Consider the following 14,035-nt stretch of genomic DNA (forward strand, 5'->3'; position numbering starts at 1 on the left):
TTATGTGAGGGTTCATTAGCACACGATCTATGATGAGTTCAACACTGTACCTGACAAGAAAGTACATTAACACATAAAGCCAGATTTACTGAGGCTTTGTGTCTCACTTTAGACATATTCTGCATCTAAAGACAAGTTATGTAATAATAATACATAAGAGCAATATCTGACCATTGTATATCACAAAACAAGGAGGGGATTAATGTATTGACCCCTACTACATATTAAACATTTCAGCGATATATATGCCCAAATAATTTCAAGAAGTTGAGTTTAATTGCCGGCTGAGTAAATATACTAAAATCCAACTAATGAGCCGTGCAAAAAACCTTTGTGGCCCACAGTCTGTAGAAACCTCCCAGGGACAGTTCTCTCCTCCAAAGTACTATGTTGTTTCTGACTGTGGGCCTCCACACTGCTGGTATACGTGTAGGTCTTCTAAATCATTTCGATGCCTCGGTGTCTCCAGAGGAACATAAGGACCAAAAAAACATACGAGAGGAAGGAGTGGAAAAGTCGAAAAGTACCCCAGTGCTTTACCTGTGGTCCAGGGAAGCCTATTTTTCCTGGAGGACCATCAAGACCCTGTGGAGAGAGTGAAGGATGAGAGATAGCCGAGCGACATGTCAGTTTACTGTATATTTCCTGCCTCCAGAAGATGTCCAATTTGCTATTTTTGGTGCGCAAGATTCAATTTCTCTCTTAGGAATCTATTACGTATGCAGGAGGATATGATTTTGCTATTTTATGGTCATTACTGCTGCATCTGCATAATTTGGCTTTGTGAATGTTTCCAGTTTAAATATCAAGAAGGAAATTCCAATAAACGCACATAATCAAGCCAGATTTCTTACCGTCTTGCCCTCTAACCCCATCTCTCCTGTTGGACCGTCAGGCCCTATCGCTCCCTGAAACACAAGACAGCTGTCACTTCACCAACAGAGGTCACTGTAACACAGCCAGACAGCCACCAACATACTGTAAATAAGCATCTCTGTATAGTGCATTGAATGCCAAAAATACCCCCATGACAGAGGCAGTGTGAGGGTCCCTGTGCCTGTAAACTGCACTTTTAAGGGAAAATAAGGAAGTTATGTACAAGTATGTATGTGTGTAAAAGTCGATGTGTATATGTGTGCATAGAGGGACAGTGTAGAAATAGCTACATGTCTCTCTATATGGTGTCACACATGGCAGTGAAAGTGACTGGGGTATGACTTGTATTATCTTAATACTAGAATCAGGGCACAAAGTCTGGGCACACACAGACACACACTGTTCACACTTAAACACACACACTGTCAGAACAGTCTGACTGTTTATATTCCATGGGTGCAACTGTCAAACATAATCAATCTAAAGCGCTTAAAGGGCCTGCTAGTCCAGTGAGCAGTGATAATAAATGGGAGCCAGGCAGTGGACCAATACAGTCCATCTGCTCAGCACCTGCACAACTTTTCTCATCTATATTGTGGAAGATGTAACTGTGAAGATCCTCAGTGGCTGACAATGAGATTCTCTGAGGTTCAATTTTAGCTAACAGTGATTATAAATAATAGATAAACTGTGATTTTCTCAGGCTAGTTCATTATTTTAAAAGGAGAAAGCAAATATAACATGACACAGCCACACAGGAGTGTGAGTGGCTGATGACTGAGCACAGTGGGAGTTTGGCCCATGGAGAACGCCGCTAGCTGAAGTGCTATAAGCCTATTATACATAGAGCTGGATAAGCAGCGCTCATTAACATTCCTGTCTGGGGTACCTGCTACCCACTGCTTGCGTTTACATAGCCGGATTAGCCGATGTGTAGGGAAAATATTTCACCCTATCAGGCCCCCGGAAAAACACATTCACTCAAATATTATGCTTCAAAGTTAATTAATTACACTGAGTTACATTGATTTGTAACACAAGCTTCTGACCCTTTTCAAACAAAGGCGGAAAAGGAACACCAGGAGCATGGTTTCAAACCAATCAAAAACATCTATTTAAACTAGCTCAATAATAACCACCGACTGCCGAGAGGGAGGGATGATGAGATTAATATGTTCTTCAATATGGAAAACACTAGCTGAGGAGTTGTAGGTCAGACGTCATAAGGAGTTATTAGATTAATCAGAGAGGTGATTCCTCATGGTTGTCATCCACAAATTTGAGTCCATGAGTCTACATGCAAATAAAACATAAACACAAAGAAAGAGAGAGACGATAGTGGGACTGGCTTCCTGGTTTCATCTCTTGTCTCTGATTCCATAATATTTCCATGTTACAAAACAGTCCAGTGCCAATGTTTCGGAGAGTGAGGCCAGATGTTACATCGCTGTGTCAACATTAAGGCCTTGTGCCGGAAGCCAAGTAGCTAACATCTAAAAGACATATGGTGTTGAAGTCTATGTAAACGCTGTATAAAGTCTCATTTAGCACTAAGAAGTTTTATTCAGAGCTGAAATCACCTACAGTACTTCACGTTGGACAAGAAAAAAGTCCATTTTGTTTTGTCAAAAGAGACGTCAACAGAAATTGTCTGAAACTGTCTTGACTTTATGGTGTTTTGGTTTTTATAGACATTTCAGTGGGTGGATTCGTCATTCTAACATCTCCTAATTCATAAATAAAAGATACGTGAAATCTTGAATTCTAAACGCTGGTGCATTTGTTGTGGAGCCAGAGTCTGTGTGTTGTTTGGGGAGTGTGGTGAGGCACGAGTGTGAGTCTGTGGTTGCACACATTTACGTCTGTGAGAGAACCACCTCCAAATCTTCTGGCTTGCTACACTCAGGTTTCTAAGTTTGGACAATCCAACATAAGTCATGAAGCAGCAGGCAGGTTTACTGGCAGTGGAAGCTGCTGACATTAGTATTAACTGAAAACACAGCTTGAGAGACATGAGGGTATGTCCAGGCCAACCACAGTGAGACCCATCTCCCATGGAAGCCTCAGATAGAGAAGCTCAATGCTATTTCATCCCATTTTCCAGCTGACTCAGCGGACCACAGCAATAAAAGACATCTTTAAAAACCTTTGAGAAAGGTCGGCGACTGGGTCTGAACTCCACCGGAGAGCAAATAAAGGACGGAGGATGTTACTACATCGGTAGGAGAAGCTCAAGTGTGACAAAACGGACCCCCAAAAACATACATTTTACTGTGTTCTGCATCGGTGCCATAGTTACAGCCATCATTGTTCTCAAAATACATTATTGTCATTAATTATTGCCACTACATTCTCTTGAATACTCCCGGAGTACAAGAATTTATTTGCTGTGTGTTATTCCAGAGGCCATATTTTATGAACATTATTTATCTGGTCTAGAATTTCTGTTGGTGGGATTTAGCCAGCTAAAATTCCAGCTGTTTTCCCCTTGTTTTCACCTCTCACAAAATACTCTGGAGTTGTGTACAATTTCACTTTTATTGACACTGCAGAGCTGTCATTTTACAAATCTCAGGTGATTACTGGCATCCACAGTATATTCATTTTCTTTTTGTAGAATGTTCTTAAGTTATTTTACATTTACGTCTATGGATTTTTTTCCCCACAGCAAACTGTTAACAGGAAAAGTATAGGTGTATTGATATAATAGCACCGATTGCTCCAATCACTTTAGGAGTGCCAGTGAACCCCCTAAATGGAATGCAGCCACAATTGTGTTGTTATTAGTTACACCTGTGATTGACAACTCAACATTTCTGCATAGAGAGAATCTCAATTCTGTTTATGTTCATTTAATTTTCATATAATTTATTCTATTAGTGCTGAAACTGCAACATACAGTGATTGACAGTACAGGCACAGTGTTTGGTGTTTTTGGTGTAATGCTAATATGAAACACAATGATATTAAATGTCTTAATCAGGTGTACACTACTTTGATGTGATAAAAAAATGACAATTATCTAATATTCCTTTTGAAAGTTAAGCATGTTTAGAAAAAAATATAAAACCGAGTTGTATTTCCACAGCTGATTCTAAAAAGGTTACAGCTGCTATTGTGGTTTTTGTGAATGATGTTTTATGAGTTTGAAACGTTCTCCTAACCCAGAATGATAGAAAAAGAAAAAAGCTGATAAAAGCCTCCCATAAATCATGTTTCCCCAGTTTACTAAATTTATCTGCAAAGAATAGCAGAACAGCCTGAAAAGCCGGGTCACATTTTCCAAGACAAATGTCATGTAACTGGATTGTCCTTCCTTTAACTAGTAGTCATTGTTCCATTTATATGGAATAAAGAAAATTAGCTGTTTGTTTTACATCAGTGGAGCTCTTGCAGCAGTTATAATGAGCAATGACTTCTGAAAAGGATGAAACCGACTCATGCTTTGACTCTGAACCCGAGAACGTTACGCAAGCAGCACACATGACCTCAGTTCAGAGGCAGTTCCATATCACTTCATTATGTTCACCCGCTAAAGTTTTTCCAGCGGCTCAACAACAGCAGTGGCACATGGCTCCTACAAACACACACATTACAGCATACACAATGACAGCAAAGTGACGTGTATCTGCCCTCTTCTGCAAAGTTTATGATTTGTTCTTAAGGCTGGGGACAACGATACGCCTACTACAGAACACCACTCAACGACAGGTGTGAAACTTCAAACTTACCCGTAAGCCTTTGGGTCCTCTGGTGCCGGCTGGCCCACTCGCGCCAGGAGGGCCCTGACAAACAAAGGAAAAGGCGGATGTAGAGGAAAAAGAGAGGGGGAAAGGAAAAAGGGAAGGAGAGATAAAACAAAGGTTTACACTGACAGAGCACAGAGCCCCTTGGTTGTTGACCCTGGGGGGCAGCCTGACCTCGGGAACACACTATGGGGTTTGTTGTTAGATCTGTCACTCACACCAATTAAAGGGCCTGCTCTGGAATCCTGTCCTGCTGCACCCAAGAGCCCCATATTTATGTTTGTTTTGGTGGCTCAGTGGCCCCCACCTTCAACCAATGCTCAGCCCGCACTCTGTCAAACCTGGCCATGGCAAGGACACAGCAAGGGGAAACAAAGGGCAGGGGCAGCTTCTAATTGGTTATAGGTGTTGGGCTTTTGACTGACAGGAGGATAATGCAAGTTCAGAGGAGGCTGCCAGCTCTCATCATGTTCAGAGAAACCTTTGCGGCAGACTGTGGGTTATTAACACTGCATACTACTATCATCTACAACTGGTAAAAAGATACACAGAAACAAAGGCACCTCTGTTCATCTGTTAGACTTACAGCTGTTATTGTTTGTCAGTTTTCTCTGATACAGCCATATGTACTACTCTAAGCCTCGGACAAAACCTAGATGGAGCCCCTGATGTTGATAACCATGCAGCTCATTGACTATACACTATCATCTGCAAAAATTATCAAGTGAAAAGAAGGAATAAAGTGCAAAATTAGCAAAAGAGTGGTGACTTACAGGTCTTCCTGGTGGTCCTGTAGGCCCGGTCCCACCTGGTGTCCCTGGGTGACCCTATCATGTACATAAACACACAGCATAGCAGATTAGAAAAAACAGAGTTTTATATGAATGATTAACACAATAAGAGTAACGATTTGGGAACAATAATGACATTAAAGAGTATTTTTAAAAGAGTATTGCGACACAAAACTATGATACTCAAGTTTTTACAAAGTAAGTTTTCAAATGTGACTTTACGCTAAACAACGTTAAAGATACAAACTCACTCTAAATTCTCTCTTTCTAAATTCTGAATTATACATATGTACAGTTTGAATTCGCTTGAGGTAACAAGTTGGATTTCAGAGCAAGTACAAACATACAGCTGCAGAAATGCTCTGCACACTGGGAAACACATCTACTGTAACAATAAGAGACAATGGGAGAAAGAGAAAAACAGACAGCCCGAGGAGATGATTTTATATCTGAAAACATACTGCTTTTGGCTGCTTTTCTCATTTATTGGACCATTTGGAAAAGCACAACTATGTAATGGGGAGTATTTTCAGTCGGACCACTCGGATCAGCTGAGTGCAATAAAATCTGTCCAATATGCAAACCTATAGCACAGTAGGCTGCTCTGATCTCATGCATCCACAGGGATAAATCATAAATGCCTGCAGTATGAGCTCTCTGTTAGCAGCTATAGATGTCTGCCGGTCAGCTCCCTTCACTTTGTATGATGCAGTCTTTTCCAGGGTCTGTTTCTGTTTTGCAGCTGAGAGAGCGAGACAACAGAGGACGTCCTTATAAGTGTGTCAGTGTGTGTGTGTGTGTGTGTGGTTAAGTCCTGAAAGAAATCCAACTGGCTGTCAGCCAGCAGGAAACTTCTCTCTGTTTCAGCAAGAATGATGACTAAATTCTTATCCACTCCAGCCCATCATACAGTATACATTAGACAGTCCATATTAGATAAAGACACTACATGACAGAGAAGCTACTTGCTCTGTTTGAAAGAGCTAAATAGCCGCGTGACAGCGATAGAGTAAAGCCCATGAAACACCAGACACACTTTGGTGACACTCAGGCGTCCTGCAAACTGAAGACAAAAGATGGATGGATGAAAATGGACCACCCTCTTTCTTCGTTTCTTTTTCTGCAAATCCCAGTCGCACTCGACGTTTCAGAATGAGAAGTCAGCACTTCCTGCGGCCAATAAATACCGTTAAGGAGGTAAATCATTGGAAGTGATCCATTGGAACTGTTTCCTCCTTTGTTTAAACAAATTTACGACTTTTTCCAGAAAAAGGCCTCCTGCCAAGTGCCAAACCACTGCTTAGAAAACATGGCCCTAAGTCGTATGAGGTATGAGGTGATGTGCCTCCTTTCCACCTTGGCATATTCTTGTGGTGTTGACCTAATCCCACACATCAGTATATTCCCATGGGAATAACACACACAGTTTAGTTTTAGATGACCATTTCTTAGGATTTTCTTAATGACACCCAGAAAATCATGTGTAAGCTCATATTCTTAAATGTTACCCTTTATCACACTTAAATCCCTCCACTCTGCCCTGCTCATTGTGTCTTACCGTTGTTCCCTTTTCTCCAGGTGGTCCGGGAAGACCCATCTCCCCTCGATCCCCCTAAATATACATGAGCACAACATTCAGTCTTCAGTCACCTTGTGAGAACATCTAACAATGGATTTACAAGGAAAGAACAAGTTATTTTACCTTCTCTCCTGCCAGTCCAGCCTCTCCCACAGGTCCGATGAAACCCACCAAGCCCTGAAATACAGAGACTCAATGTTGGACGGATGAATGGATAGACATTTGGAAAAAGGGAAGTGGCTATGTCAGGGTTTCTTACTCTTTCTCCCATGGTTCCAACTTTTCCTGTGATGCCAGTCTCTCCCTGCAGAGACAAATACATTACTAGTCATTTGCTTACAATAATTAAATCAATATTTTTGATACTTTGAGAAAAAGAGAAAAAAATCATCTGTGAATATTGACTTTTTTCACCTTAACTCCCTCTGGCCCAACCTTCCCAGGAAATCCTTTTCTGCCCATTCGGCCCTGAAAAAGGACATAGCGTAGAATAATGAACAGTGAGTAAAAGACATACACTTGCCAGTGAACGAATCATTAACATTCATCACAAATTCTTGATGAATATAAAGGATCTGCTTCCCGTGAGATGACAGTTTGAAGAGAGAGCTGGGAGTTAGTCTGCAGCTGTTGCAGCTCCCTGTACATGCTGCAGAAATATGCAATGGTGTGTACAGGTAATGCTGACAGTACATTTTGGCAGGCTGTGAAAGTGTTCAATGACTGTAATGTTCCTCTTGCACAGACAGTAATTCCCAGGGTTAAGGGGGGGCTAAGTGCTTTTTTTTTCGCCAGCAATAACTCCAGGTCACAAATGTCTTAGCCAAACTCCTAAAGACTGAGTGACTCAACAATTCCAAAGTTTTACTCCAGAAAGGTTGGACGCTTTCATAAGACAGCACAAGCTAAGACTGTATTTCACTCAGCAGCACACAGTAAAAGCAGATTCTTGTAGTAACATGAGAATTAATATGAGCTGTCCAGGATTTGTGACTTCTTATCACCTAATCTAGATTTATGCCTGCGACTGACCGCATTAACCAAAGAAAGAAAGAAATGCTTAGAGAAAGAACAGAAATTGCACTAAGAGAGAGGGATGAAGAGCAACTGAGAAGGTGTGGGAGATGGTAAAAAAAAGGGAGACAGGGGCAAAGAGAGGGTGTCATTCTGAGCAGAGCAGTGAAGCTAAAAGACAGCTGGCTGAGGAGTCGGACGAGGTGGAGCAGTAGGAGGACCTGTGGCACCTGGCCAGAGATCAATCACAACTCCTGAAGGAGTCATACCCCACTTCCCCTCGGATGGAGGACAGAGGCAGCTAGAGAGTGAGACGGGTGAGTGGGTGGGAGACAGGGGGGAGTGTGGAGGGGGCTAGAGTGAAAGAAAGTACAGGGTGACTTGGAGTAGGAAGAAGTAAAACATAAACGCATGATGAAAAACAGGTAGCATCTCTATAATGAATCTTTAAAAGTTAGAAGTGCCTGGTTGAAAGACTAACTATAATTGTAATCTGTTTTCTTTGTCATTCAATAAAGCAATTGAGAAATAAAGTCAACAAATCTTATGTTTCTGCAGTGGCCCATTAACATCTTCTAGCACTTTACGGCAGCTATAAATCCTGCCACCTATAAACACAGCGATGGCAGTTATCACCCCCTGGTGGCTGCAAATAAGGACTGCATGCAGTCCAGAGACAAGACATAACAACCTCCATAAAACTCCAACCATACATATCTACAGCTTCTTTCAAATGCATGCCAAAGAAACATCCATAATGATGATCTACTTTATAGCCTCAAATACATTTCAGATTAACTCTCACTGTGGCACAACAAACTTTAGGATGCATAATTAAAATTAAGCTATTTAATTTTACTAAATACTGTAAAGGCGGCTGAGACTGAAAGCGAGTTACACATAATTCAGAGTAAAGCATATATTGATCACAGTATTCTGATATCACACATCCAATGCTGCTTACTCGTGTAGCTTTCACTGCAGACCAGGTAGCTAACACCATGCAAAGACTTCATTGTTCTGCTAACTAAGACTGTGTTTGTTGTACTGCAAAGCATGCAAACAGATTTAGCTTCACACAGCAGTTGGGTTTCTCTTCCTCTCTGTTTACCACAGACATACAATATATATAAATAAATAAGAATATGGAATGAAACCAAATCAACGCACCTAATAGATAGTTTGAGAGTGCTGCATGTGATACAGTTTAAACAAACAAGCACATTTACATGAGTGCACACACAGACTCAATGTTTCTCCATGACTAAACACACATGCTATACTGGTAACAGTGATCCCTATTATCAGCTCTGTCTCCTTCCTTTCCACCAGCCAGGCAACACCAGGTGTTTATCTAATAACTCACCTCGAGTCCTGTTGGGCCTGGTGGTCCGATCGGGCCCTCATCTCCCTGGAAACAGATGATATTGATCTTAGCATGAATTATGTTTGGAGACATAAAGCAGCTCTCAGCAAAGAGAAGCCTTGTGCCGTAAAACTTTTTAATGCCTTTTGGTGCTTTGGGGTCGTTCTGATGTGGCCGGCGTCTGACAGTCTTACCTCCAAGCCAGGCACCCCTCGTGGCCCCGGTAAACCTCTGACTCCTGGCTTTCCCTGGGTGGGTAAAAAGCAGTCAAATGAATGCTAATGTGTAAAGGTAAATGTAGTATTTACACATGTGTTTTTTGCCATGAATGCTGTGGCTCTAGGGAAGGCAATGTTGGTCTGATGGTCAGACGGTCCACCACTTTGGTCCAGACGGAAATATCTCAAAATCTACTGGATGGTTTATTTTGCACAGACATTCACAGTCCCCAGAGGATGAATCCTTGTGACTTTGGTCATTGTCTGACTTTTCCTCAATTGCCATCATCAGGTCAAATCTTAAATTTGTTCAATTTGTTGGTTTATGACCAAATACTTGCAAAACTAATGACATTCCCATCAGCCTCAGCTGTACTTTGCTTTTAATTAGCAAATGTCAGCATGCTAACACACTGAACTAAGATGGTGAACATGGCAAACATTATACCTGCTAAACATCAGCATGGTAGCATTGTAATTGTGAGCATGACTGCAGACTCTTGCAGGTCTTATTCTCTTTCATGGTGCCAGTTGAGTGACTGCTCAGCCAAGATGATGGTTTTACTCACCTTTGGTCCTTCAAGGCCGTTGTCTCCCGGAGGTCCCATGTCACCAGGGAAACCCTGTCATGATCAATTAAAAAAAATGTTTTCTATTGTCTGTCTAAAATACAGACTCTCACATTCGATGCAGCAATGTAAATACAAACCTCGGGGCCTGGCGGTCCAGGTGCACCATCAGGGCCTCTCTCTCCTAGCTTGCCCTGTGACAAAGACAAACGAGAACATGAGAAATGTCTTAAAGGAATAGCTGGACATTTTGGGAAATACGATTATTAGCTTTCTTGCTGAGAGTTACATGAGAAGACCATCACTGCTTGCATATCTGTCCATTCAATATAAGGCCACAGCTTATAGGGCTTTAGAGGTGCTTGAAGGCAGATTTTTTCCCCCTATTTCCAGTCTTTATGCTAAGCTGAGCTAATTGGCTAATTGACAGATATGCTCGGCAAGAAAGCAAAGAAAAACCCTAATCCTTTAGATGAAAAGTAAAACGTTCACATTTTAGCATTTTAATGTATATCATGTCATTAAAGCCAGTGCTAACCTGTGGTCCTGGTTTCCCACGGATACCTGGTAACCCTGGAGCCCCCTGGATGCCCTGTCCAATACAAACACAACACATAAAAACTAAGACAGACAGTCGGACAGTATTCAGAAGCAAAAAAACAGAACCCTGATCTCTTTTCTAGGGAAACAGACATTAGACATGCATGACTCTGCTCAGTTTCTGTTATCTCTTGGGACCACTCTGAACTATGACGCTAAATGGGTTCGATTTTGCTTACACACACAGACAAATGAGGAGGGTTTACATAAGAATTTCCATAAGCCGGACAGCACACATCTGGCTAAGTCATTTTGCAAAGGCACAGTTCTGCAACAAAGGTTGTGTAACTCTGGGTGTGTGTGTTGGAGGCTGCATGCAGGGCAGGGCCTGATGAGGGGTTATAGGATGCGTGAACATTTATAACATGTACATGTATGTTGTAGTGGTGATCTACCTTGTCTCCTTTGTACCCGATCTCCCCTTGCTCTCCAGGAATCCCAATTTCACCCTGACGCAGGAAGATATGAGGTATGGACAGAAAGAAAGAGAAATGAAGAACATTAGGGGGAATTGTAACTTCTACTCTCTACATCAATCACATTCAGCTTTTTCAACACACAATACTAATTACAGGTCGGTACATTATGAACCTTCACACACAATGAATCTAGTTCATCGCTTTAGCCAAGTTCTTCATGTGGTGTCAATCTGTCTTATGAAAGGCACTGATAGCAATTGCACCATTCTGTGCACCCACATGTCTTAGAGAAAAGCCAGAGTTCAACAGATTAGTTATCACAGACAATTAATTATTCTAACTCTGGTCTGAGTGGCCTCCTTACAAATTAAAGTGTTTTGTTCAGCTAAGGCTCATCACTAAGATCTTTTCTGTCATTTGCAAAAAATTCTGCTTTTATCTCCTCCAGGCTCAATTACTGTAATGGAAATTCTTTTAGGGGGAGAAACATCAACTGACTACAGCTAATGCCGAATGATTTTACAGCTGGTCCCAGCATAAATCTGTGATTATATTTATGAATCCGTTCATTCCCTGAGATTCTGTTTCAGAGCCTTTCAAGCAGTTCCCTCGTCACGGTTGAACAGGCTTTTGCTTTACAGGCCGTTTAAGAGATCCAGGGGATCTCAGAGAAGCAAAATCAGGGTTCCTACTTCCAATATTCTGTTCCTATCTTCTGGAATTGTTCTAACACTTTTAAATTCTTTCCAATTATCATTTTAATATCTTACTTTTATAAAGTCTAAATACATAACATTTTTTATAATATAGCATTTTGTGAAATACTCTTGTTTGTTTCTTGCTGAGTATTGGATGAGAAGATTGATACCACTCTCATGTTTGTACAGTAAATATGGAGCTGGAGCCAGTAGCTGGTTAGCTTAGCTTAGCTTAAACACTGGAAAAAGCTTCTGTAATACCACAATTTGTTAATGTTTTGCAGATTAAACAAACAAGATATAACATGTTAATTAATGAGCTTTAGAGGTGCTAGTAGGCTGATTTTGTAAGTCTTGGACAGAGCCAGGTTAGCTGTTTCCCCCTGTTTCCAGTCTTTATGTTAAGCTTAGCTAACGGCCTCTAGGCAAGAAATCAAATAAACGTATTTCTCAAAATGCACAACTATTCCTTTAAGTTTATTCAACAGATGGTCTCTCTGCTGACTGCCTAAAAATGAAAGTGGATTAGGTGTAGGTTCCTTTCACACATATCACACAATAGATTTCATAGAAATGACATAGGAAGGACTCATATTAGTTGAAATCAGAGAAACCTGTAAAATCTCGTGCTTTATATGAGTAAAAAAATAATTAGGTTGTATCGCTGTGGTTGAAGGTAATGAAGGCATGCTTTATGTTTAAAGGTTGGACAGAGATGGCTACAGTAGGATGCAAAGAAGTACATATCCATCACATGCTGCTCAAACACAGGCCAATAACAGGAATATTCAGATCACCTTATCACCTTTCAGTCCTGGTTCTCCTGGATTTCCGGGCACCCCCTGGAACAAGCACCAACAGATGGGTTAGAAAGGGACCCCCCACAACCAAACCTCACCTAAAATGCACCCTCATAGGAACAAGCTAAACACTGTGCAGAACTGAGGTAGTCAATCACCAGCAGATTTGTTTCTCATAAACTTTTTCAGACGTCTCCAAACTCATGTATCATATAACACATAATACAATTAAAAGGCAGTCCAAACAAGACAATACAAGATAAGAAGTGAAGGTAACAGTTTCCATTTATGTGTGTGTTACCTTCAGTCCATTAGGTCCTGGAAGGCCCATCTCTCCCAAAGGTCCCATATCACCCTGACACCAGAAGAGGAACATATCCATGTTCAGTGATATCATATGCATAAAGTACAGAAAAATACAATAAGCGTTCACTTTGGCATTAATTAAGTGTAAGATTAAGCATCATTATCTATCTTCCAGACCATCACACTGCACACAACACAAAATGATGGATGATAATATATGACGAGATAAGGAATAGATCTTGCAGGCTGAAGCCAAGATTATGTTTCGCCTGAAGCCTGAATCAAATGATGTGAATGTGACTGGAAGAGGAACTGGTACTGGGATTAAACACTCGGCTGGATTATCTGCTTTCTTGTCAGCGTGTGAAAGGAAGAGAGACTATATTGTGGACCATGTTCATGCAATTGCTCGAGAAACGTCTTCTCTCCACAGAGAAGCATCACAGGCTGCTAATAGTTATCTCATTTTCATTCTTTGCTGCTTTCTGCTTGTAAAGCCCTACAGGGTGGCCTTGGCTCAGTGTATTAAATATTTGTCTCTCTGTGAATACTGTAGTATCTGCATGTGTGACAGAGGTTGTTATTGAATTACGTGCTGCAGAAATGTCCCTCACAACAAGCCACTTCATTTGGTGTTTTAAAAAGATTAAAAAGTTTCTTCTTCTTCAGCTGGGAAATTCTAATGCATTCAAATAAGTGAGAATAAAAGGTTTTATTCAGGATTCACTTGGTGTGATTTTCCTCTAAAAAACAACAGTATCCGTTCTATGCCTGCTTACCTGTCCAAATTGCAGAAATTCATGAAGAAATACAATATTATTTTATTATCAATGCATGCCACAAGGGGCGCCCAGGTTCAATTCCTGGCCAGTACAGCAGCTTTCAACCTCCATCATATCAAAGCAGGAAAGCAGGATAAGAGGAAGATGGTGTGTTTACACAACCCACGAAAAATATTTTTCACCGCCACCCCATTTGCAGAACTCCAAAAGGGATGGAGAAAAAGACATTTAGAAAGATAGCGAGAAACAAAGACATTAAAAAAGTGGCACT

General features: G+C 41.1%; 1 protein-coding gene across 1 annotated transcript in view; it reads right to left on the minus strand.

The window, feature by feature from the left end:
• The window catches only part of col27a1a (collagen, type XXVII, alpha 1a), a 61,982-nt gene that overhangs the window by 9,621 nt on the left and 38,326 nt on the right, over nt 1-14,035 (minus strand). Inside the window, exons 15-30 of the mRNA XM_070925077.1 lie at nt 12,978-13,031; nt 12,674-12,718; nt 11,155-11,208; nt 10,698-10,751; nt 10,300-10,353; nt 10,160-10,213; nt 9,567-9,620; nt 9,373-9,417; nt 7,407-7,460; nt 7,252-7,296; nt 7,116-7,169; nt 6,972-7,025; nt 5,396-5,449; nt 4,608-4,661; nt 855-908; nt 541-585 (exon numbers count right to left, since the gene is read on the minus strand). Coding sequence (XP_070781178.1) covers nt 541-585; nt 855-908; nt 4,608-4,661; nt 5,396-5,449; nt 6,972-7,025; nt 7,116-7,169; nt 7,252-7,296; nt 7,407-7,460; nt 9,373-9,417; nt 9,567-9,620; nt 10,160-10,213; nt 10,300-10,353; nt 10,698-10,751; nt 11,155-11,208; nt 12,674-12,718; nt 12,978-13,031 — 828 coding nt within the window. The remainder of the gene's footprint in view (nt 1-540; nt 586-854; nt 909-4,607; nt 4,662-5,395; nt 5,450-6,971; nt 7,026-7,115; nt 7,170-7,251; nt 7,297-7,406; nt 7,461-9,372; nt 9,418-9,566; nt 9,621-10,159; nt 10,214-10,299; nt 10,354-10,697; nt 10,752-11,154; nt 11,209-12,673; nt 12,719-12,977; nt 13,032-14,035) is intronic.

This window comes from Enoplosus armatus, chromosome 18 (genome assembly GCF_043641665.1).
Source record: "Enoplosus armatus isolate fEnoArm2 chromosome 18, fEnoArm2.hap1, whole genome shotgun sequence".
NCBI lineage: Eukaryota > Metazoa > Chordata > Actinopteri > Centrarchiformes > Enoplosidae > Enoplosus > Enoplosus armatus.